This window comes from Nycticebus coucang, chromosome 14, assembly GCF_027406575.1.
Source record: "Nycticebus coucang isolate mNycCou1 chromosome 14, mNycCou1.pri, whole genome shotgun sequence".
In the NCBI taxonomy this organism is placed as follows: domain Eukaryota; kingdom Metazoa; phylum Chordata; class Mammalia; order Primates; family Lorisidae; genus Nycticebus; species Nycticebus coucang.
Genome location: NC_069793.1, coordinates 10,113,224 through 10,137,491, shown reverse-complemented (window position 1 = coordinate 10,137,491; position 24,268 = coordinate 10,113,224). Strand labels below are relative to the sequence as shown.

At 40.7% G+C, this 24,268-nt stretch overlaps 1 protein-coding gene and 1 pseudogene across 3 annotated transcripts in view; one reads left to right on the top strand and one right to left on the bottom strand.

Annotated features, from left to right (window-relative positions):
* Window positions 1–872: 872 nt before the first annotated feature.
* LOC128565622 (steroid transmembrane transporter SLC22A24-like) overlaps window positions 873–24,268 on the bottom strand; it is a 40,636-nt gene continuing 17,240 nt past the window's right edge. The window contains exons 3-10 of one of the 2 annotated variants that reach the window (XM_053562217.1): window positions 19,023–19,177; window positions 18,753–18,915; window positions 16,569–16,692; window positions 11,880–11,995; window positions 4,622–4,836; window positions 3,039–3,147; window positions 2,440–2,643; window positions 873–1,294 (exon numbers count right to left, since the gene is read on the bottom strand). In XM_053562217.1, the coding sequence (XP_053418192.1) occupies window positions 1,255–1,294; window positions 2,440–2,643; window positions 3,039–3,147; window positions 4,622–4,836; window positions 11,880–11,995; window positions 16,569–16,692; window positions 18,753–18,915; window positions 19,023–19,177 (1,126 nt within the window). In that variant the 3' untranslated portion in view covers window positions 873–1,254. Of the gene's footprint in view, window positions 1,295–2,439; window positions 2,644–3,038; window positions 3,148–4,621; window positions 4,837–11,879; window positions 11,996–16,568; window positions 16,693–18,752; window positions 18,922–19,022; window positions 19,178–24,268 lie in introns of both variants that reach the window. The other variant, XM_053562216.1, reaches the window with a different exon arrangement.
* Window positions 7,830–8,900, top strand: LOC128565626 (ferritin heavy chain-like; annotated as a pseudogene). Its single transcript, XR_008374288.1, has one exon. The product of XR_008374288.1 is annotated as a ferritin heavy chain-like (transcript).

Here is a 24,268-nt window from a genome sequence, read left to right as displayed (position 1 = left end):
GTTGCGGTGCAGCTGTTATGGAGGTCCAGAGAGTGCCAAGCCCAGGAGTTTGAGGTTGTTATGAGCTGTGATGCCATGGCACTCTACCCAGGGCAACAGCCTGATGCTGCAGTGTGCAAAAACCAGTCTCACTCTGCCTCTAAGGGTTAAGTCTTTAAGGCAGCTCAGTCCTCACCTTTAGGTTGCTCGGTCACTAGGTTACTAGCTCCCCTCCCCCCCATCCTTTCTCTGGGACCCTGAGGGCGGAGCTAGCAGGGGCAGTTCTCTCACAATGGCTCCCTGCGGCCCAGCTCAGTGGCTCAGGCTGGGGCCCTAGACAATGCCCAAAGTTCTCCGCACTCCTGTTCAAGCTCTCTCCAAGGCAGTTCAACTGAGTGCCAAGTCCAAAAATACTGAAACAGTTCACAGGTAAGGCCTTTCCGGTTTGCAGTCTCACTGCTGCTTGTACTTACGGTTGCCGGCGGGATTAGGTTGATCGAACACACGCAACCACTTGCCAGTTTTCCACTGTTTTTGTCCTCCTCTTGGGGTCCAGAAGTCCCTTGCTGACTCCCTGTATCCTCAAAGTGATGATTATAGGTAGATCCCACCAACCAGAGATGTCTGGAGTCTTATCTCCCAGACTCACTGTACCCAGTTGCAGGGAAACTGTTACTCAGCTGCCATCTTGCTCCACCCCCCTATTTATTTTTTTTATATGAAAATCTTTTCATTTCCTTTCATATTTATTATTTATGTGACTTTCACCCCTGAAAAATACTTGTTCTTGCCCATTTTTGCATTGAAGTATATTTTATCTGAATGTTATGTATTAATATGCACGCAGACCTATGCATACATGTTGAAATCACTTGACATGCCAATTGTCCTTTTATATTTGTAGTATCTTTAAATAATTCATTTTATTTTAAAATATGAATCCAGAAAGAATATGGGTACAAAGAAAAAATATATAATTTTGTCATTGAAAGGAACCCATTCTCAAAAATTAATTCTGTTTCAAAGAGGTAATAACAATAATAATTACATAATCTTTCAATATATAAGTGATTCTTGGTGCCAAAAATTTGATAAAGCAGTGCTTATACATTCTTGGTTGGGTTTCTGAAAGTTTTATGTCTGGAGGTTGCATTGGCTGTTACTGTTAAGTTGGTTGCAGTTTTATGACAGAGTCCAGCATCTGTTTCACCATATGTGAGTCAGGACCATCATCACTCCATGATGCTCCTTTTATATAAATCATCTTTGCATTTATTAATATATAGATGAATTTGGAAGTTTTCTTGTTCCTTTTCTGTTGAAAAGTAGATATCCAAAAAACAAAACAAAAACAAACAAACAACAACAACAACAACAAAAAAAAACAAAGAGAGAGAGGGAGAAAAACAAGGAAAAAGGTATGGAGTAAGTGTGTATGTGCTACACACCTCAAGCTGAGCCTCTACCCACCAACTTTGTAACCCAAGACCCTCTGAATTTTGACACTATTCTGCTGGAAAAGGCTCTGATACCTTGGGCACACCTGGGACAGCAGCTCTAATTTGTCTCTCTAGACTTTTAACCAATGACATTTTTGGAAAATCAAAGGATCAAATAAAATTCCTAAGACTATTTTCTTATTATTCCTCATTTGTAATTGTTTTCTTTTTTCTTCTTTTTTAAAAAATATTTTTATTAAATCATTAACAGATAGATCATGCATACATTAGTGCATTTATGGGGTACAATGTGCTAATTTCATATAGAATTAGGAGCATTTATATCGCACTGAGTTAATATATACCTCATCTCATTTACTTGATTATTGTGTTAAGTATAGAGTATAAATGTTTTCTTTTTTTCTTAATTGCTCTTTTATCAAAATTTCTACTGCCTGTGGCAGCAAATTTGTCTAGATCTCCCAAGTAGCCTAACAAGATGCACTCCCTCTAGATACATTGTTATTTTTGCAAAGATCTTTCTGTACGCTCTAGTCCCACAATACTTCCTTAACTGCAGCAATAATCAGTTATGTATCTATGAGGCAATCTCATTCCCTTCCCCATAATATATCCAGCACCATTGGGCAGCTGGGTGATAAAATCAGGGGATAGGAATGAAGCATTTGCGTTCTAGCTGATTTATGAAAGAACAGCAGGATTATTTGTTTCCCATAAGGGCAGAGAGTATGTGCCATTCATCATAGTTCTAACTTCGGCCTTTTCACCACCAAAGCTGATAGTATGAGGATGTCTGTGTGATTTATGGAGCCTCAAAGGGACTCTGCCACCATGTGGATAGGAGTAAGGCTGCCACTGACTAAAGGCTATAGGGACAAAATAGCCAGGTCTCAGCCTATGGGAAGGACAGAGTGCCCCAGATGATGACTGATGCTCATCATCACAGAGCTATAGCACACGATCACTCCCCACTCAGGTAACAGGTGGAGGATTTACTCACTCATTTTCCACATCCTGGATGGTGTTAGGAAGAGGCAGATTTCTGGTTTCTGGGAGAAGGAGGACAATGAGGCCTGCAAGGATGGGGAAGACTCCATAGGTAATCCAGGGCAGGTGAGAAGAGTAGCTTGTTAGGATCATCAATGTAGGAGCCAGTGCTGCCCCAATCATACTGAACATTATTGTGATTCCTTTAATTGTGCCCCTTAGATTGAAAATAAAAGACAAAAAAAATCCTCTATACCATCTGTACACATAAATTCTTATTTATCAACTTTAGTCAGTATGGGAGACAATACAACACACTTATTAAATACATGGGCTTTAAGAACAAGCTCTCAATTGTAACATTTAACGATATTGATCTCAATTACTTGATAATTCTGTGTCTGTAACTACTCTAAGCCTGTTTCATCATTGTTGAAGTAGCACCGCCAATCCAGTGGTTGTTAAGATTAAAGGAGATGATACATTAAAGGACTTGGAGCATATAATGATTTTCTGACCCCTAAACAGTCTCAGTTTTTTCATCACAGTAAGTGTTAAAGAGTTCAGAAAGTCCTGTTTTAAAACCAGACAGATAGCCTATAACTCGTGCACCTGACTATGGTGGGGATGAGCTCAGATTGGTGGACTGCACAGCTGGAAGTAGCAGCAGAAAGAACACCAGCTCCCAGTGTTGCTAGAGCCACACGCAGAGTCTGCATTTCTAGAGAGAAGGAGACAGTCACAGTCAGAAGATCTTGGCTGAAGAAATCTGTAAATTCTTAAATCCTTGTAGAAACATTTTTTCAGAACTTTGCAAGTAGGAAATATGTGGAAGATAAACTCTAGCATGCTGAGATTAGGGAATAGTAGATAAACTAAGAACTGAAGACTATAGAATTATAGGGGTTAATCATTGAAATTAGAAGAGCCAGTTGAAATAAATTCTTCTTAGCAAAGTATCTCAAGGACAGAAAAAAATCCACCATCTTCAATACTAATATAAAAGAAATATGTAAAGAATTACATACCTGCACAAATGATAAAGCATCTCCTGGGCGAAGGGCTCAACTACAACATAAACTTTACCTTGGAATTGAGAATAATGTAATCTAAAAATTTGTACCTTCATACTAATTAGAAATAAAAAAAAGCAGAGCTAAATCAGTTACTTCAGCTCTCTGTGCATATTTGTGTATTTCCAGTAAAGCTGGGAGTATAAGTCAGGAAGTATTGGTTTTATTCATTCTTTGTAATACTTTCTCTGTACTTTCAGTAGGCTATAGACCTAAATGTGGATTATAATGGGAAAGTTTATGAGGAACACATAGGAACAAATTATGTTATAGGATAGGGAAGGTATTGCACATTATAGTAAAAAAGGATGGCACTGATTTGGTAGTGGGCTGGGTGAAGAGACAGAAATTCTAGAGTAGTAAGTCAGGACTACACACCTAACATTAGTTTTCCTATTTGGAATCAAATAGGTGACTGCTGAAGTTTAAATTATTCTTGAATAAGGATATTCTATTCATTTGGGAAAATAGATCTAGGGGAGGCTGGATCAGTTACTTAGTCTGATTCTTATTTAGGGACATACTATAAAACAGATTAAGAGACATATTAAGATGAAACTCTTCCCTGGTTCCTATTGTACACTTCTTTTCTGCTTGAGGGCAAGTGATTTTTGTTTCATAGAAGTCAAGAATCCTCTCCTAAAAAAAGTATTACCCGTATGGTGATTTAATACCTAACGCAAAAGTGAATATGGACAAGGTAAGGAAACCTTAAAAACTGTAAGAAGTCCAAAGACAGAGGAGGTGAAATTATTTTATTTCCATTCTGGGATCCAATCACAGTACCTAGCTTCTCCATGTTTATTGGTAAAATGCTAAGTATCTGAAAGGTATGTGGTTAGTTATTCTTGAAATGCAATTGTTAGGTGTAATTGGAGCTGATGTCTAGACTCATCTTGGATGAAGTTAACTCTGGACCACCTCAGGCTATTGTTGGTTCAGTAAGAGCCCATATCCTGACAGCAACTTTTCAGAATCAGTTTCATACTCTCATGTTAGCTTCAGGGAACCTTTTGGCTTCCAATGGCATTGCCATTCTTTTGGCACCTGGCAATAAGACTAATGTAGTCCCTGAGGAATGGGGGAAACCACACTCCTTCCCCAAACTCCTGTTTCTCTCACCTTGGTCCAAAAAGGTGTTGACCAGAATGGACAGTCCTGCCAAGAACATGAACAACATCTGGCTTAGTCGACGAGGTGTATGAGCCGTTGTCCAAAGGGCAACAAACGTGCCTGTGAGTATGACAGCTCCAAAGAGAACTTGGAACATATAGACATTCCTCCCCAAGTGCTGCAAGTTCAGTATCAGGCCATAGAAAGGCAGACTGGTTGCCACACTGAAGTGAATAAAAGAGTAAAGTCACATCTAATTCGATTTCAAAGATATGAAAAAATTAATTTCTACACTCTGTTTGAAACCAGAAAAGAGCCTGAATACCCAAAGCATTTTTAAGCAAATAGAGCAAATCTATAGGCATCACCTTACCAGACTTCAACTAAACTACAAGTGTATAGTAATCAAAACAGCATTCTATTGGTACAAAAGTAGAGACATAGAACAATGAGACAGAACAGAGAACACAGATATGAAACCATTCACCTAGAACCAAGTTGAGACAGAACAGAGAACCCAGATATAAAACCATCCCCTTAGAACCAAGTCATCATGAACAAAGCAGAAAACAATGCATATTGGGGCAATGAAGCCCCATTCAATAAACGTGGTAAGAAAATTGGATAGCCACATGCAGAATAATGGAACAGGACTTTATCTCTCACTGTTCACAAAGTTAATTCAAGATGAATTAAAACTTAAATATGGGAAGTTGGAGCATGATGACAGACTAGAGACATCTCCTCATCAGCCACTCTCAGTGGGACAGCTGAAAGAAGACTTTAGCCACCTCTGGCAGGGGGATTGTGCCCAGAAACATCTCTCTGGGGGCACAGTGAAGCAGAAGGAGACTCCAGGAGCCTACAAGAAAGTCAGGAGCTGAGGAAGACCAGCACAGAAGGCAAATGCCTGGGTAGGGGCAGAGGCCAGCCAGCCAGCCCTTCCATGGAGGATTGGAGAGAGGAAAGGGCTGTCTTGAAGTTTTTGTTTTAGGACTGGCCTGCTCACTGGAGTGAGTACATTCCAATAGCTTCTGGTGGCTGGGACTGAATACCAGGTAGGGTGGAACTCCTATTGGCTTGGCTAATAGTAGATACTGCCATTGTGGGAAGGCTGTCAGGAAGGAATAGTTTGCAGGGTCCTAGTGCATGGCTGGCTCTGGGGTACCCCTTGAGCTCAGGCAGCCATCTTTGGGGGGAGGAGAATAGACCACGCACCACCGGAAAATTCATTTTCTTGTTGGGGTGCACTGTATGGAAGGTCAAGACATGCCTCCTTAGAAATTAGGTGAGAGCTTCAGGACCTCAATTCTGTGGGGACTGAATGCTGGCAAAGCAACCAGGCCCAAATTGAGGGAAGATAGGGCTAGGTTTCCTCAGCAATCAGATAGTGGCTTCTGGCCCCAATCGTATACAGCAAAACCAGCATGTTTTTCCTTAGTTTTTTCTTTGTTTGTTGTTCCGGTTTTTTGTTTTGGTTGTATTTTTATTTTTTTCATTTTCATTTTCTTCAATAGCAAGGACTCTTTCAGTCTTGTTATGGTTTTTCAGCCCCTTTGATTTTGTCTTTTTAAAAAATTTTCTCTCCTTTTTTCTCTCTTTTGGTAGAAATTTTCTACTCTTTTCACCTTTCCCATATAAAGTCCTCATATAACATCTAAGATACCATCGTTTTTCATGTTATATAATTATATTTTAAATTTTATTTTTATAATTTTTTCATTTTCTCTGAGAGCTGGAGGGTCATGGCATTCGTCTGGCTGGGAGTCACAGCATTGGTCTGGCTCAAGGAGGCATTCAGGTCATGATATATGGTATCCTTCTAGCTTTGGCATTTGGAAAGATGGCATTGGTAGATCCCCACTGCAACATAGTGTATATTTTTTCTATATTTGGTGGAGGTGGGGTCTTGTTTTTGCCTGGACTGGTTAGAAGCTCCTGATCTTGAGAGACCCAACCAGCTTTGCCCCTCAAAGTCCTAGAACTGTGAGCTTGTGTCAAAGCGTCCTGACAAACACCACCTTTTCTCCTGTTTCTCTCTTTTTCTCTTTCTGTCCTTCTTCTCTAATTTTAAAAAACACTTTCCTTTCACCACCACCCCACTTTTTTTCTTTTTCTTTCCTTTCTCCCATTGCACTCTTACTCTTCTCTTCCTTTTGGCCATATATCAAAAACTAAGCTCAAAGACAAGGTAATTTAAAGCTAAGGTGGCAGTAATGAGAGGGAAAAGTAGGTGAAGGAAGTGAACAAGAAGAAAACACACATGAGGAGAAACCAGAAGAAAAATTCTGGCAACATGATAAACCAAAATAGACCAACACTCACAAGGAATCATGAGGTAGATACCACAGAGGATTCCACCTATAAAGAAACAATGCAAATGACAGAAAGGGAGTTTAAAATATTATGGCAGAAGGCAATGAAGGGAATTTATGAGAGAGTAGAAAATAATCAAAAGGAAATTCCAAAACTGAACCAAAAACTGGATAAGAGACCTGAAAAATATAAAAAGGATATAGCAGAGCTTACGGAATTGAAAGACTCAATGAGAAAACTTAAAGATTCAGCAGAAACTGCCAATAACAGATTTGGCTATGGAGGATCTCAGAGCCACAGGATAAAGCTTTTGAACTAACTTAGGCAGTTAAAGAGGCAGAGAAGAAAAAAGAGAAAGCAGAATAATTGCTCAGATAATTATGGGTCTTCACAAAGCATTCAAACATATGAATTATAGGTATCCCTGAAGGGGAAGAAGAACATCCCAAAGTAATGGAAGCCCTACTGGAGGATGTCATTAATTAAAATTTCCTGAGTATCACTAAAGATTGCAAAACACTGTTTATAGAGGGATATTGAACCTCCAGTCATTTCAGCACAAACAAAACATCTCTAAGACACATTGTAAAGAACATGACAAAGAGAAAGACAAAAGAGAAAATTCTGTAAGCAGCCAAGAGTAATTGACAATTGACTTACAGGTGCAGGTCCACCAGAGTGACAGTGGACTTTTCAACTGAAACATTCAAAGCCAGAAGAGGATGGTCATCTATCTTTATCCCTGTTAAACAAAACAATTTTCAGCCCAGAATTCTGTATACTGCTAAAGGAAGCTTTAAATTTGATAAAGAGAGGTTATTCACCAAGAGTCACCATGGTTTCCCACTTCAACAGTGCTTGGACGGAACCTGGTGCTAGTCCCCCATCCTGGCTGGCCGCTCACAGCTAGCCCTCCGATACTTCCTCACTGTGCCCCTGGACCAACTGTCCCAAGGCCCCTGCTGCCGCTCTGGTGCTGCACAGCCACTGCCTCTCCTCAGCCACTACCATGACAACTGCGTCCCCCTTGCAGGTGCCAGAACTACCACCAGGACTCAGAGGCCATCATCAACCGCCAGATCAACCTGGAGAGCTACACCTCCTAAGTCTACCTGTCTATGTCTTACTACTTTGACCTCGATGATGTGGCTTTGAAGAATTTTGGTAAATACTTTCTTCACCAATCTCATGAGGAGAGGGAAGACGCTGAGAAACTAATGAAGCTGCAGAATCAACAAGGTAGCCAAATCTTCTTTTAGGATATCAAAAAACCAGACTGTGATGACTGGGAGAGTGGACTGAATGTGATGGAGTGTGCATTACACTTGGAAAAAAGTGTCATTACTGGAACTGCACAAACTGGCCACTGACAAAAATGACTCCCATTTTTGTGACTTCATTGAGACGCATTACCTGAATGAGCAGGTGAAATCCATCAGAGAACTGGGAGACCACATAACCAACCTGTGCAAGATGGGAGCCCCTGAATCTGGCATGGCAGAGTATCTCTTTGACAAGCACACCCTGGGAGACAGTGATAATGAGAGCTAAGCCTTAGACTAACTTCCCCATAGTCACGGAGTGACTTCTGTGATCACCAAGGCAGTGCATGCATGTTGGGGTTTCCTTTACCTTTTCTGTAAGTTGTACCAAAACATACCAAAAGAACTTAAGTTCTTTCATTTGTACCATTCCTTCAAATAAAGAAATTTGGTACACCCCCCAAAAAATATTGATGAAGAAATCAAATCATTTGTTGATATGCAAACATTGAGGAAATTAGGCACATTAAGACCAGCTTTACAGGGAATACTTAGACCTATTCTCAACACTGACCATCACAATGGACCACCAGCAAAGTAAACACCCAGAAACTAAAGGACAAAATCTAGCTTACATAGTGGCCCAAAGGATAAAACAAAGCAATGGACATTCACAAAATAAGATGAATAGAACTCCATCACACTTTTAAATCCTCTCAATAAATGTTAATGGTTTGAATTTCCCATTGAAAAGGCACAGGCTGGCTGGCTGACTGGATGAAAAAATGCCATCTATATGCTGTCTCCAGGAAACACACATAACTTTGAAAGACAAAACAAGACTCAAGGTGAAGGATTAGAAAACAATAACTCAGGCAAATGGAAATCAGAAGAAAGTAGGGGGTCTCAATCTTTCAGACATGAGTGGATTTAAAGCAACTAAAGTTAAGAAATACAAAAATTTCCACTAAATACTGGTCAAGGGAAAAATACAACAAGAAGACATTTCAATTCTAAATATTTATGCAATCAACTTTAGTAGTCCCAGATTTATGAAACTTTAACTGATCTGAACAATATGATATCCCGTAACACCATAATATTCAAGGACTTTAAAACTCCTCTGACAGAACAGGACAGATTCTGTAAACAGAAACTAAGCAAAGACACAAGTGACTTAAATATGACCCCAGAGCAATTGGGCTTATTAGACATATACAGAACACAACATGTCAAAGCTAATTAATTTACGTTCTTCTCATCAGCCCATGGAATATACTGCAAAATAGGTCATGTCCTATGACACAAATCAAATCTCAAAACAAAACTAAAAGAAATGAAACGAAACCTTGTATCTTCTCAGACAAAGCAATAAAGGTGGAACTCAACTCCAACAAAATTTTCTTCTCCACACAAAGGCATGGAAACTAAACAATTTATGCTGAATGAGAGTTGGGTCAAGGAAGAGATAAAAGAGGAAATCATTAACTTCATTTAACATAACAACAATGAAGACACAATCTACAAAAACTTGTGGGACACCACAAAGGCAATCTAAAGAGGAAATATTTATCACATTCAATGCCCTACTTCTGAAAAACAGAAAGAGAGCACATCAACAATCTAATGAATCACCTTAAAGAAATGGAAAAGGAAGAGCAACCCAAGCATGGCAGAAGAAAATAATAATGAAAATTAAGTCAGAAATAAATAAAAATAAAAGAATCATTCAGAAAATTAATAAAACAAAATGTTGCTTCTTAAAAAAATAAAACAACAAACCTGGCCAGATTAACCAGAAGCATAAAAGAAAATCTCTGGCAGGACACAATTATAAGGGGGTCCTTCTCTAACAAAAGCAATCAATATAATCTGGTTCTGTGTACCAGCAATAAATCCCCAACAATAAAAAAAAAATATACACCCCCATGCACACTAAAACTCAAGGAAATTGAAGCAAAAGATATAATAAAGTCCAGAAATCAATGAAATATAAAACATACAACAGTGCATAAAAGGTATTTCTTTGAAAAGATTATTAAACTTCAGAAACTTCTAGCAAGATGGATCCTTAAAAATATGCAAGCATCAGTTATTAGGTATTTCACAATTACCTAATGGATACGGAGAGAATATTGTGAATAATTTTATGCCAAAATCATTGAACATTTTGGAATAGGAAATTTCTTACAAAACAAACTTTAAAAAAAAAACAATAATAGAAATGCTTACTAGTCCTTTGTCTAGTATAGGCATTGAACATATAATTAACAATTTTTCCAAATAAAATTCAGGCCTAAATAGATTTGCTTGTAAACAACCACAAATATTTAAGGTAGAAATAATTTAAAAAAAATAGAGAGTCCAGAAACTATATACATAGAGGTACCTGGTTAAACTGACTGTTAAAATGAATAGGGAAACAACGGCCTTTTTACTAAATTATGTTGAATGTATTGACAATTTATCTGGAAAATATAAGCCTTAACCCCAATCTGAAATTCTTTTTAAAAATTAACTTGATATGGGTCATAGACCACACAGCTATGATATATGAACAAAGAGTTGAGAAGCAAACAGGAAAGTATCTTTATAAACATGGAGCAGAAATTTCTGAAACAGGATACCAAAAGTACTAGTCAAAAAAGAAAAGGTTGATTGATAGATTTCATGAGAATTGAGAAATTTAGTTCATCAAAACACACTATCAGGAAGTGCAAAGATAATCCACAAACTGAGAAAAGACATTTAACGTATATATCTTAAAAATAAATAAATACAGTAACAACCTAGTGAAAATGGATAAAGACCAGTTAAGATAGGAAAGTCTTCATCATCTGTCCTAAGGAAAATGATAATTTGTATCACAGTGTGCTAACATCTATGTCCCCTGAAACAGCTAATGTAAGGTAACTCACAGTAATTAATATTGCCTCCATACTAGGGTCTTCTATTGTTATATAGAGATTGTACTAACATGTTTCAATATGGAATGGAAAACCTCTTATACTTGCTGATGGGAGTGTATACTTGTACACTCACTTTGGAATATTGTTTGGCAGGTTATTATAGAGAGAGGTACAGATGCCTTAAACCCAGCAACTCATAATAGTCTCTTAGTAGGAAAATCCATGATTTATGAGAACCATGCATAAATAAATTAGTGTATGTTCCTATAAAGAAAAATAACCTACTATCAAAAAACCAAATTACAACTACACAAAACAAAATTGGGGAATTTCCCAAAAATAAAAATTGTATGTATAGCATGGTTCAATTTATATAAAAGTCAAGAACAGTCTAATATAATCTATGAGAATAGAGGAAAAAATAGTTGGTACTTTTGGAAAATATTTAATTTGGGGGAAGGAGAGACATGAGAGATAATATGGGAATGCTGAAAGGTGTTTGGGTAATTGTTACATGGTTTAATAGCTTCGTAATTGATCTAGGTAAACATGTTAGAAAAATGCACTTTATGCATTTGTAATCAGGTCCCACTGAGTCTTTTGATATTAATAGGCTATCTTAAAATGTGGCACACATCTTTAAAGACACACACTTTGATAGCGTTTGCTTTTCTTTATGTGTTAATGAGCCCTCCATAATGCTGCTGCTAATTTTTTAGAAGAAAACATGAAAATGCATCATTAATATTTGAAGATTAATCATCACTAAATGGAGCTTACTTCACAAAAGACAGGTAGATGACTCTGATTCTCAGTTTAGGTGCACGGAACAAGGACCAAACTGATGCTTTGACCTTGGCTCTGTCCAACTCCTCCTGCATGGTGGATCTCAGAAACTTCAACAACAAAAATAAAAACAAGCATTTATGAGGTGTCAATAATGTGCCAGCATTAGTACTAACTATAAAAGGATGAGCTGGACATGCTGTCCACTCTCCTCAAGGAAATTTCTGTGTAGAGTGACTTGCACCATTGTCCTTATTCAATGGCTCATAATTTCAGGCATCTGAAAGTCTAGTTTCCTTGCTGCAAGGCAAGAGATATTCTTGCTGGGCCTTCCCAGGTTCAGTTTCCTGCAAGATCCTTGGGGTCCTTTGTTGCAAAGGCATGACACATTGACCTTTTCTTTCTTTTTTTTTTTTTGTTTTGGTTCGCTCTCACAGTTAATGTTCTCATACAAATTTACCACGGAAGCTCCTGCATGCAAATCTATGATTTCCCAGATCCTAAGAAACCGAAGCTTCAACTATTGTTCCTGGCTGAGAGTAAGGAAGAATTTGATGTCACAGTGAGAATTTAGAACTACATCATCCAACGACTGTCTTATAACTGGTAGTAGTTGGAGCATGCAGTTGTGATATTAGTATTAAAATTTCACTGCTGTTGAACAGGGATGGGCTATTTTAAAAAGAATGCATTGGCCTATGTAGGACTTCAGGATTTTGAAGGTTTCAAGAAAAATAATTATTTAAGGGACTTTGGGACCATCAATGCATTGAAGAAAGATAGTGGAAGACTGACGGTGATTGACTATGAGTATAAAGTGAATTGTGAAATCTAGAGGGTGCATACAGAGAGGTGCCTATAAAGAAACCCTCATCTCCCACAAGTGGAAGACAGAAAACTGAAGGTAAGGCCCAGGACTTAATTTTAATAGTACCTTTAGGAAAGCTTGAAAATCTGAAGCTTGGCTGGTCTCGTTTGCCAAGTTCATGGCTGTGACTGAGAGTAAGTAGGACTCATAATGGAATGGGTGAATCTGAGTTGATGCATTTGATCATTTTGAATCTCCACATTTCCTTGTATTACTTGGGTTGAATGAGGAGATCACTTCTCCCTGGTAAAAGCTAGTGCTCCTGCCTTGAAAGGTATTGCAGAGGTTTATCTATCACCATTGACCTTCTATCAGATCAATAACTAAAGAAAAATATATAATATATTTGGGGAAGTTTATTGTCAGGTAGGAAAGGGCCTGCATGCACGAAGAGCTCAAGTAGTAAGCTAATCCATGCTGGCAGGAAGGTAAACATGAGAATAGATTCTATGCTTGAGGAGGACAACAGATAAAGTTGGATGAAGGAGAATGTGTTATCAAATGAAAATTTCTTGGTAGTTTGGAAAAATAGCTGAAAATTATTCACCACTTCTGGGTATTCATACTTGTATAAAACCTCCCCTTCTTGAGTGAGGCTTAGATATGGTGACTTGCTGCTAATAAATAGAATACAGCAAAAGTGAGAAGCTGCTACTTCCATTGGTAGATTATAAAGACTGTGTCTTCCAATTTTCTGAATGCCCACTACAGCTGTACGCTTAATATTTTTCTTTTCTTTTTTCTTTTTTTTGGGGGGGTGGGGGGCAGCACAGAGTCTCCCTTTGTCACCCTTGATAGAGTGCTATGGCGTCATAGCTCGCAGCAACCTCAGACTCTCGGGCTTAAGCAATTGTCTCGTCTCAGCCTCCCAAGTAGCTGGAACTACAGGCACCTGCCACAATGCCTGGCTATTTTTAGAGATGATGTTTAGCTCTGGCTAAGGCTGATGTCGAACCTGTGAGCTCGGGTAATCCACCTGCCTTGGCCTCCCATGTCCAGCTGTACATTTTAAAGAAACACTGTCAAATTGGAGACACATGTGACAACAAATGAGGTCCTTAGTCTAACCATCTGAGGGGACCTTCAGTGTTCCAACAACCATGTGAGTGAGCTTCAAAGTAGATCCTTCTCTAGTGGAAACTTCTGGTAATGTCACAGCTCAAATGAATACCTTAATTACAAACTTAGACTGTCAAGCACAGAATCCATGAAAATTTGCACAAATTCCTGTTGTATACCACCAATTTTTGAGGTAATTTATTCCACAGCAATAGATAACTCCTTCTAATGTTACTACTTGCGATAGAGATGTACAGTTACAAATAGCTTAAATACAGGAGTAGTTTTGGAATTTGTGGTGGTTGGAGACTGAGAGGACTTTTGGAGACTCTGATAATGAGAACCATACTGTCCTGAACAATGGTAGTAAAAATCTCAACCCTGAGCAGGCTGCTTTTGAGGACCAAATATGGAGTCAGAAATGTGTAATAAAAAATGGAAAACAAAGAGTTTTTGTTATGTAGTGGTAGAAATTTAGCAGTATTATCATATGCATTCATGTGGAAAATATGGCATGTACTTCATGAACTTGATTATCTAGCTAAGCTGATTTCCAATCATAGTATTGACAATGCCTTCTGATTTCTTCTTGCTGCTAATAAGAACAGCAAGAGGAAAAAGTCAATCAGAGGAAACTTTTGAAACAAAAAGTAACTAGGGGCTTGGCGTCTGTGGCTTAAGCAGCTAAGGTGCCAGCCACATACACCTGAGCTGGCGGGTTTGAATCCAGCCCGGGCCTGCCAAACAACAATGACGGCTGCAACCAAAAAATAGCTGGGCATTGTGGTGGGCACCTGTAGTCCCAGCTACTTGGGAGGCAGAGGCAAGAGAATCGCTTGAGCCCAGGTGTTGGAGGTTGTTGTGAGCTGTGATGCCATTGCACTCTAACCAGGGCAGCAGCTTGAGGCTCTGTCTCAAAAAAAAAAAAAAAAAAAGGTAACTAGGAATTCTTATCATTTTGCAAATGACATTAACATTAAGTCAATTGCAAATGATATTAACATTAAGAAATAGAATGGATTAACAAGCTGTGGTATATGTATATCATGGAATATTATTCAGCCACTAAAAAATATGAAGACTATACATTTTTTGTACTAACTCAGATGGAGGTGGAACACATTCTTCTTAGTAAAGCATCACAAGAATGGAGAAGTAAGAATCCAATGTACTCAATTTTGGTATGAGGACAACTGATGACCTAGTACATGGTGGGGGAAGGGGAATGGGGAGTGAAGAGAGGGAAGGATGGAGGGGGATGAGGGGTCATGGTGTTTGACACACCTTTTGGGGGAAGAACACATTTTAAGAGGGACTTAGCTTAACAGATGCAATTACTATAGCCTGGCTCTTTGTCCCTTCAATGAATCTCCAACAATTAAAAAGAGAGAGAGAGACAGAGAGAGATGGCTTTGGAGGGAGGTCAGGAAACATGTTCTAGAGATGGATCTTAATCCAGAGATAAACTCCAGCAGGTGGCTACACAAAGCTTCTTAAGGAAAGATCAAAGGGTCAGTGTATTTTTTTAAATGGGCGCTTACAGAAATTAAGGATGTGCCTCTGAATCAAACAAAAGAACCTCTCAGATACTTATATGCATTTTAATATCAATCCAGCAAAGGGAAAGATAGGGAAGAGCTAATAACAAAAAAGTTTCTTAGTGTGAATTGGGGATTTTGTCTAATAAAATAAGCCATAGTGACATTCACAGGGGTCTGTGATGTTTTAAAGAAATCTTTATCAGAAATCACTGTTGACTTGACTGTGACGTAGAGAAATGAGAAAATCTGTGCAGTTCCCAAAATGCTGCTGGTGGAATCTGGCTAAGAATCCTATCCAGCTGCAAACATGCTCTGTCTTTCAGAAAGGAAAGACAACTCAGAGGTTGGATCCAGGAGGCAGGAAGTTGTAGCTGAGAGTGAAATTGCTTTCCTTTTCCATGTCCTGAGACCTACTCAAGGAACTTCTAACACTTGCCTAGTTGGATTTTCTAATTGCTCTGAACTTCTGAACTCCTCATGACTGACCTCTCCCCCCTTTAGAACAGGAATGTCTACATTAGTTATTTCACATTTATATCCCCACTATATGTTGGATGTGTTTGGGGACCCATGTCTTGAGTCTTCAGTTTCACAGATCTATAAATAAGAATCTGGGTTTTGAGTGTATAATTTAATGAATTTTTCTGGGCATTGGGAATGCATCGATTCCTTCAGCAAGTTAGAGGGATGGAATTTCTGGGGCCAGGATGTAGAAGCTTTGTGTTTTCCTCTATTAAAATTTTCTTCTATAGGGCATTTGCTGTTTCTTAGGACTGGTATGGGGCATCTGTCAGTTGTGTCTTAACTGGCAGCTTATGACATGCCTGAAATGCCTTTCCTCTCCCTTTTACTAGCGAAACCTTAATCCTTTTCTGGCTCATTAAAGCTAGAGTGGACACTTCTCTGTGTTCTCTCAAAAGTATGCTGTGTATAACCTTGTCATACCCCAGAATCTGTATTACAATTCTGCACAGAAAGTATGTGAATTTCTGTAATACCTATGTCCAAATCCTTGCAAAAGACAAAAGGAATGATTTTTTTTAAATGTCCTGACACCCCCAGTGATGATTCAATATGGAACTAGGATAGAGATGTTAGGCCCCACTCACAGAATTCTAATTCTGGAAATGCAGTCACCCCAGCAACCCAGACTAGTGTCATTGTAAGCTCATGTTTTCATTTCACACTCGTGACCAGCCTCCCTTTCCAGATCACCTCAATGGTCAAGGTCTCTTTAGTATTCTTTTGTCCGTTTATGTGTGCAACTCTTCTAAGTTCCTTTAAGCCCTTATCTGGCTGATTTTTGATAATCAGCCAGCGAGCAGACTCCACCATCCACCTGAGAAAAGAAGACAATGTAAGTACAGTAAATATTTGTCTATTTGTCAAATAACCTTTTTTTGAGACAAAGTCTCACTTGGTTGCCCTAGGTAGAGTGCCATGGAATCTCCCTACCTCAAAGCAACCACAAACTCTTGGGTTAAAGCAATCCTCCTGCCTCAGCCTGTCAAGGAACTGAAAGAGAGGTAGATGCACTGAAATCCTGTAATGCAGCTGTTCTCCTGCCACATCCCATTTTCCTGTGTGTATCACAGTCCAAGCCTGTGCTGGGGATATTTATTTAGATTTGTGTTATTGTTTTCCCCAGCAGCTGATGATGAGGCAGATCACTGAACCTTGATCTAAGTCTGTCAATATTGCAGATTCTTGGCTAGTGCCTGCTTATCTTAGAACCTTGACAGGTGCTTGCATGAGTTATGGGACCGAGGCAGGTGCCTAGGCTGGATACAGGACTGTGTTGGTTGACCCAACAGATTGAGGGGCCTTAGCTGACACCTGGGAAGATCATGGGACCTTGGCTAGTGCATGTGTAGGTCCCAAGGCCTTGGGGGGCACTCCCATGTGTTGTGGGACCTTTTCAGGCAGTCATGTGGGAAATGCAGTATTATGGCGGGTGACATATGGGCCAGTGGAGCTTGACAGGCACCTGGGACAGTTTTGGAGCCTTCTTGGATGCCTGGGTACATTTTGGGACCACACCTGGTGTCAAGGTGATTCATAGGACACCCTCAAGTGCCTGGGTATGTTGCAGGACTCCACTGGAGGTGGGGCATGTCATGGAACCTTGAAGGGTGCCTGCATGGTTTGCAAGGTCTTCAGAGGCACCCAGAAAGGCCCAGGGACCTTGGAAAGTGCTTTTCCAAATTGGAGGAGAGTGGCAAGTTGTGGGTTGGCTTCTTGGGTTGTAGTGGCTGGGTGAGGCCTGGGAGGTTTGCTGTGCCCTACAGAGGTATTGCAGTGGCTAGGACTCTTCTTCTACCTGGGTGGGCCTGTGGCAGATGGTCTGGTGCTACTCAAGTTGTAACAGCAGCACTATGGAATTGATATGATTATAGCAGCAGATGCTGAGGGCCAGCTGATGCCTTTTCTGCCCAAATTCCTGAGAGGGGCCCAGTGGGGGGGGGGGGGAGGTTGAAGGAGTGCACAACACTCAGTCAGTGCATATGAGAACATCTGCCTTCCCTCCTGGCCTGGCAGGGGCGATGGGAGGCAGCAGTGGAGCCAACCCCTCTGCAGAGTGTGCATTCTGGGCCTGAGAGCTCTGAATGGCCTCCACTGTGATGACATGACATGAGAATTTGGCAGGACCCCACTGTGTCTGCTTTCTGGCACAATTCTGCTTCACAGACTCCAACCAGATTACTGATCAGGTCTGAAGCCTGCTGTGGTGGAGGAGCCCCCTAAGAGTTTAGGTTACACTATCCTCTCAGGGCCTGTGGACCCCCAGATCTCTCTCTTACCCCTTCCCTCTCTGGGGATGCTTCCCCCAGGTACCTTTTCATATTACTGAGTTGACCACCCTGCCTCTCTCTCCCCTTCATTCGGTGTATTCGGTTGCTTCTCTGATGATTCACAATGTTAGCTCCTATAAGTCTATCTTTGGGTGAGTTTCTGTCCACAACCTTGGATTTTCTCCTTGAAAGGAGGAAGTGCAGGCTGCTTTATCCTGTGATTCTGATCCGCTTTATGCCCTTTCCTTTTATCCAGTCTCACAATGACAAATATTCCCAAATCATCTCCATCACGTAATATGTGGTATTTCCAAAGTCAAATAAATAATATATTTGCTTCATGTATAAATGGGGTTATTTTGAAATATGAAAAATAATTTCAGGAGAAATTTGTCTGCTACACAAGAATGACTGTAAAGTCCCAGCTATTCAGATGCTTTGTTATTCTAGTCTGTCCTGGGTTCTCACGTGCCAGAATGGCATCAAATAGGAAGCATGGGTCAGGACCAGACCAGGGAGTGAATAGATCTCAAGTGTCAGGACTCTCCTCTTGGTTCCCACCATAGCTTCCTTTTTAGAAAAAAAAAAAAAAGGAGTTTGTCCTTACCTGGAAGACAAGAAGGAGATAAACATGGGTATAGACACGGTCAGTTGCAGTGTGCGCCAGTCTCGAATGGCAAAAGCCAGTCCTCCCAGGAGCATCGCCCCAGCACTACAGGCACATGATAGCAGAATTACAGCCATAGATTGTGACTGGTGACTTGTCCACTCTATCGCTGGAAGAAAACATATCTGGTAATAGTAATTTCAGACAAAGAGTAATTTTAAGGTCAATTTAAGGCATGCAGATAATAAAAGACTCAAATTAGTGACTTACCCAAACTGAAGAAGTTTCCCAAAGTACTCATGATACAGAAACCAGCCAAAAAGCGTAGTGAGCAGTAAATGAGGAAGGTAGGGGCAAAGGCTGCACAGGTGTCAGAGATGGCCAGCTGGAGGAGACTCCAGCTGCACATGATCTTTCGTCCAAACCTAAGAAAAATTGAATCAGATAAGATTTCTTAGGAACAAAAATAATATATGGAGAACTTGACATAGAGGGTGCATCTTGAAATTTAGGATTAATGTTTCATTCATAGACCATATCACTGGAGACCTGGTGGAATAATTTTATTAATCAATGGCAGTAATTGTTGATATAATCTTTTCTATTTGTTAGTATGAGAATGTGTTCAGAGCTCTCTCACCAAACTACCACCAGAAAGACTCTGATGCCATTTGAAAGTGTATTAAAAAAATATGTAATATAGGAAGTTATAAAAAAAATGCTTATTATACACAGGATGTAAAGTCTCCATCTTTCTTGATGGCTGAATAGTATTCCATGGTATTCACATACCACTGTTTATTTATTCCTTCATGGGTTGATGGGCACTTGGGTTGTTTCTACCTCTTTGTGATTGTGAATTAAGCGGCTATAAACATTGAACTGCAAATGTCCTTATGGTAAAATGACTTTTTTCTTCAGGGTAGATACCTAGTAATGGGGTTTGCAGGATCAAATGGAAGGTTTACTTTTAGCTCTTAAGGATTCTCTATATTTCTTTCCAAAAAGGCTGTATTATTTCCAAGCCCACCAACAGTGGATAAGTATTTCCTTCTCTCCGCACCCACGCCACGACATCCTCCTAAGTAAAGTATCACAAGAATGGAAAAGCAAGCACTGAATGTACTCAATGTTAATATGAAACTAGTAGATGAACAATTACATGCCCATATGGGAGAAAAAGCACATTTAAATTCAAAAGAATGAAAGAACAGGGATAGGGGGCTTGGTAAGCTCTCACCTGTCCAGTACAATGTAGGGGTATATGGCACAGTACCTGGGTGAAGGCCTCAACTGCAACTTGGACTTTACTTAACAAATGCAAACAATGTAAACTAATCATATGTATACTTATATTAATTGGAAATAAAAATAATTTTTTTAAATTAAAAAAAAATTTTTTTTATTGTTGCAGTTTGGCCGGGGTTGGGTTTGAACTCACCGTCCTCAGTATATGGGGCCAGCACCCTACTCACTGAGCCACAGGAACCACCCAAAAATGTTGGTTGTAAAATCATGTGCATTTAGGATAGTGGATATGTGTGTAATGTTTAGAGCACTGAGGTCTGAAATCAAGAAATCTGAACTTGGGACTCTGCCATCTGAAGGTAAAGGCTAAACTTATTTGGATTGGAGATAGGAAAAAAGTAAACAAAACTTGCAGATAGACCTCACCAAAGCCACTCTCAGCTGTGTCTTTAGTCCTCAAGAAATGAATTTCTGCTCAAATGGAATACAATTCAGCCACTGTTTTCCTCAGGGCAGGAAGTGTTAAAAAATTCACAGAGGAGATGATGAGGGGATCAAAGCATAAGGAACAAAAATGGAAAGATAAACAAAAGGTAATTATTAATATATGTGTCATGGTTGGTAGGATGGATACCAATTCTGAAGTTAAGAGTAAATTACCTGAGTTGATTCAGAAGTATTGTTAAATAAAACAATACAGAGGGTGGAGCATGATGGCAGACAGGACAGACGTGTAGCCCACCTCTCCCAAGCCACCAGGTGAGAGGAAAGGCGGTCTGGACCTTCCCTGTGTGTGGATTATTGGAGTGGACAGACAGCTGGAGACACCCAGCGAACTGGCGGTTTGCTATATATGAGGGGTAATTTAAAATCACAGACTCCGTTGTAGAGATTCTTCCCTGCTTGGCCATGCCGGCCAGCAGGCCCCTCCCCTACGGAGGTCAGCAGCTTGTAAATGCTGACAAAATCCAATTGACAAGTAATTAATCCTGAACTGAGGGAAGCATCCGAAAGGAGAGCCACTCAAAACCACAGGGAGCTGGGCAAACTGTTGGACAATTGAAGGGAAGGGATCCTGCCCAGGAAACAGACATTTTGAACTACCCAAAAGGGCGGGCACCTTTCCCCCAGGTGTTGGAGGGGGCTGGCGGTTCAGGCTGCGCAGCGAACTGGCGGACGCCCATCCAAAACTCTGATAAACTCAGAATAAATCCCCCGAGCGCTCCAACCATGGGAACCGGCTTGAAGCCTAGGATCCGGCTTTGGCTTCTGGAGCTGTGAAGCAACTGAAGCCGTGGACCGGCTTTGGCTGCTGAAGCCCGGGGAACCAGCTACAGGAGATACCACGAACTCAACACCACTCCCCTTATGGCCGATTGCAGTCGTCAGTTTGCAGGGGAACCTGGGAACAGAGTGGAGGGACTTAGGAAGCGTGGACACCTGCACTGAGTGGGAAGGTCGGTCGCAAGTGCTGTCCGGAAAAGAACAGCTGAGGTTGCACAATTCTTAGGCGACAAACTTTTATGGAAACTCCAAAATGGCGATCGGCCATGGAAGGTGGTTACCATGGTAACGGTATAAACTGTAAACCAGGTATAAGTCTCGAAACCACTCACAGCGCCACCTGGTGTCCAGAAAGTATATTGCAGTATGAATATATTTCTACGAAAGTTGATCCCTATAGCAGACATATAGATATTTATAGGTATATTTCTACCACAAGAATATTTTTGCAGTTGGTGCCTTTTTTTTGTTTTGTTTTGTTTTGTTTTGCTTTTTCTTTTTGGTTTTCGTGGGTTTTTTTTTTTTTTGCTGTTGTTTTCTTTTTGTCTGATTTTTCCTCACCATTTTCTTAGAGGAGATTTCCATAATTTTTTATTATTACATTTATATAGATATATATTTTTATTTCTATGTCTTCTAATTTTAATTTCTTCTTTCTTCTCACTTAACATTCCTTCTAACACCACTTTTTTCTCTCTTTTTTTCCTTTCTTTCAATTATTTTACGATTATCACTATTTTTATTGCAGTTGTTCTTATATTGCTGTTGTTATGGCTATTGCTTGTATGTTTATGTGTTTCCGTCTGTCTCTGTATCTATGGGCCCATGTACCTGGTAACCTTTGTATCTGTTTATTTGTTCATTTGGTCTCAATGAGCTTGGTGTTACGACCTGCAACCCCGAGCTCCTAACACCCCCCTCCACTCTCACTCTGTGATCTGGAGACCTGCCCCCTCAGGAGTCCAGATTCTTGGGTGAACTCTCAAGAGGTGTAGACAGGACCTGGACTGCAGCTGGCCAGTGCTGACTCTGTAGCAAAGGAGCGAGAAGACAACGGTCAGCTGAGAGGGAATTACACTGGAGTGGTGGTGCCCCGAGGTGCAGAGCAACAGCCGTCTTCAGCAATAACAAGGCCCACCCCCAGATATCCCATAGCCTCTCCTCCTGTCTTCCTGGGCAACCAGATGAGGCCGAGCATCTTCTCAGATGGCAACCACCATGGAACAGACCTGGGACTGAAACATAGGCCCCGTGAGTAAAGGGTTTTCCTGAGACGGTACCAACCTGGGTGGAACACAGGGACTCGAAAACACACCCGCAGAGCCGGGAAACTACTAGGGTGGGGCTGATCCAGAGAACCACTCTACTGAGCCTAAGATGCACCTGGCCCTTAGGGGATCACCAGCCTATAGACAAAGGAGGCCAAGAGGCTACAGCCAACAACTGATCGTGCTGCGAATACAAACCCGCAGGACTAAAGACAGGGCCTGAGACACAGGTTCTGGGAACTCAAATCAGCCTCTCCTCTGCAGAGGAATCTGGCAAGGTCAGAAACAAACTCCCACGGGGTTGTTCCCTCCACCCAGTAACATAAACTAAGGGTGGGGCTGGAACTGAGTGAACACCTCCAGCCTCCATCAAGTGCCTGAGGTTGACAGGCCACACCACTCCCTACTGGATAAAGACAGAGAATAGCGGCCTAGTCGAGCAGACACAGACTACCCTATGACTTAGGCAGGTACAAGCCTCTGGAGTATCTGCTTACTGCAGACAACTGACTGGGTCACAGCCCTGTGGGGCTAGCAGCGACTGAGTGTGACAGAGCTGCAAGGTGCGGAAAGAGGCATCAATCTTCCCAGACTGATCTATTTACTGGTGGCTCTTCCTGACTCCACGCAGCACTGGAGCAAGCCATTTTAGAGCAGTCACCAGACCCCTGTGATCCAGTTCCCAGGGACCTCTTGAACTCTCCCACCTGAGGCAGCTGCTGACTGAGACAATTGACTTGGACCTTTTGAACTGAGTCACTCACCTGGGGACTATCCAGGTGGTGCCCTGGGTGTGTGGTTGTAGGAAGGTTTGATTTTCCTTTTCCATTTGTTGCCTGTGGTGGGTGGGGTGACTTAATTGCTGGTATTTCTCCACAGCTGAGACTTCAACCCAGAGTAACTGTTTCACTAGGGTCACATAGAAACCAGCTGAAAACAAGTCAGAACCACTTAGCCCCTCTACACCAAACAGGGCCCCAGTTTCTCATGCCACAGCACTGTACGGGTCCTTGACAAAACACCAGAGGAAAATCAAAGGGAGTAAAACAATCATGGGGTGGAATCAGTGGAAAAACTCTGGTAACATGAATAACCAGAATAGATCAACCCCCCCCAAGGAAAGATACTGCAGATGTAATTGAAGATCCCATTCACAAACAACTGGCTGAGATGTCAGAAATCGAATTCAGAATTTGGATGGCAAACAAGATTAACAAAATGGAATTAGGAATTCGTGGAGAAATTTAAAAGCTGTCTCAAGAATTTAACAAATTTAAAGACAAAACCATGAAAGACTTAGACACACTGAAACAAGAATTTGCAGCCCTCAAAGATATGAAAAATACAGTGGAATCCCTTAGCAACAGAATGGACCAAGCAGAAGAAAGTATCTCCGACATTGAAAATAAAGCCTTTGAATGCTCCCAAACTCTCAAAGAGGAAGAGAAATGGAGAGCAAAAATGGATCACTCACTCAGAGAGCTCTGGGATAACTCGAAGAAGGCAAATATCCGTCTCATAGGAATTCCTGAAACAGATGAAGTGGCCTCACTGGGCACAGAGGCCCTTCTGCATGAAATTATGAAAGAAAATTTTTCAGACATGCCTAGAGAACCTGAAATTCAGATAGCAGATAGCTTCAGAACCCCAGCACGACTCAACCCCAATAATACATCCCCCAGGCATATCATAATTAACTTCACTAAAGTTAATATG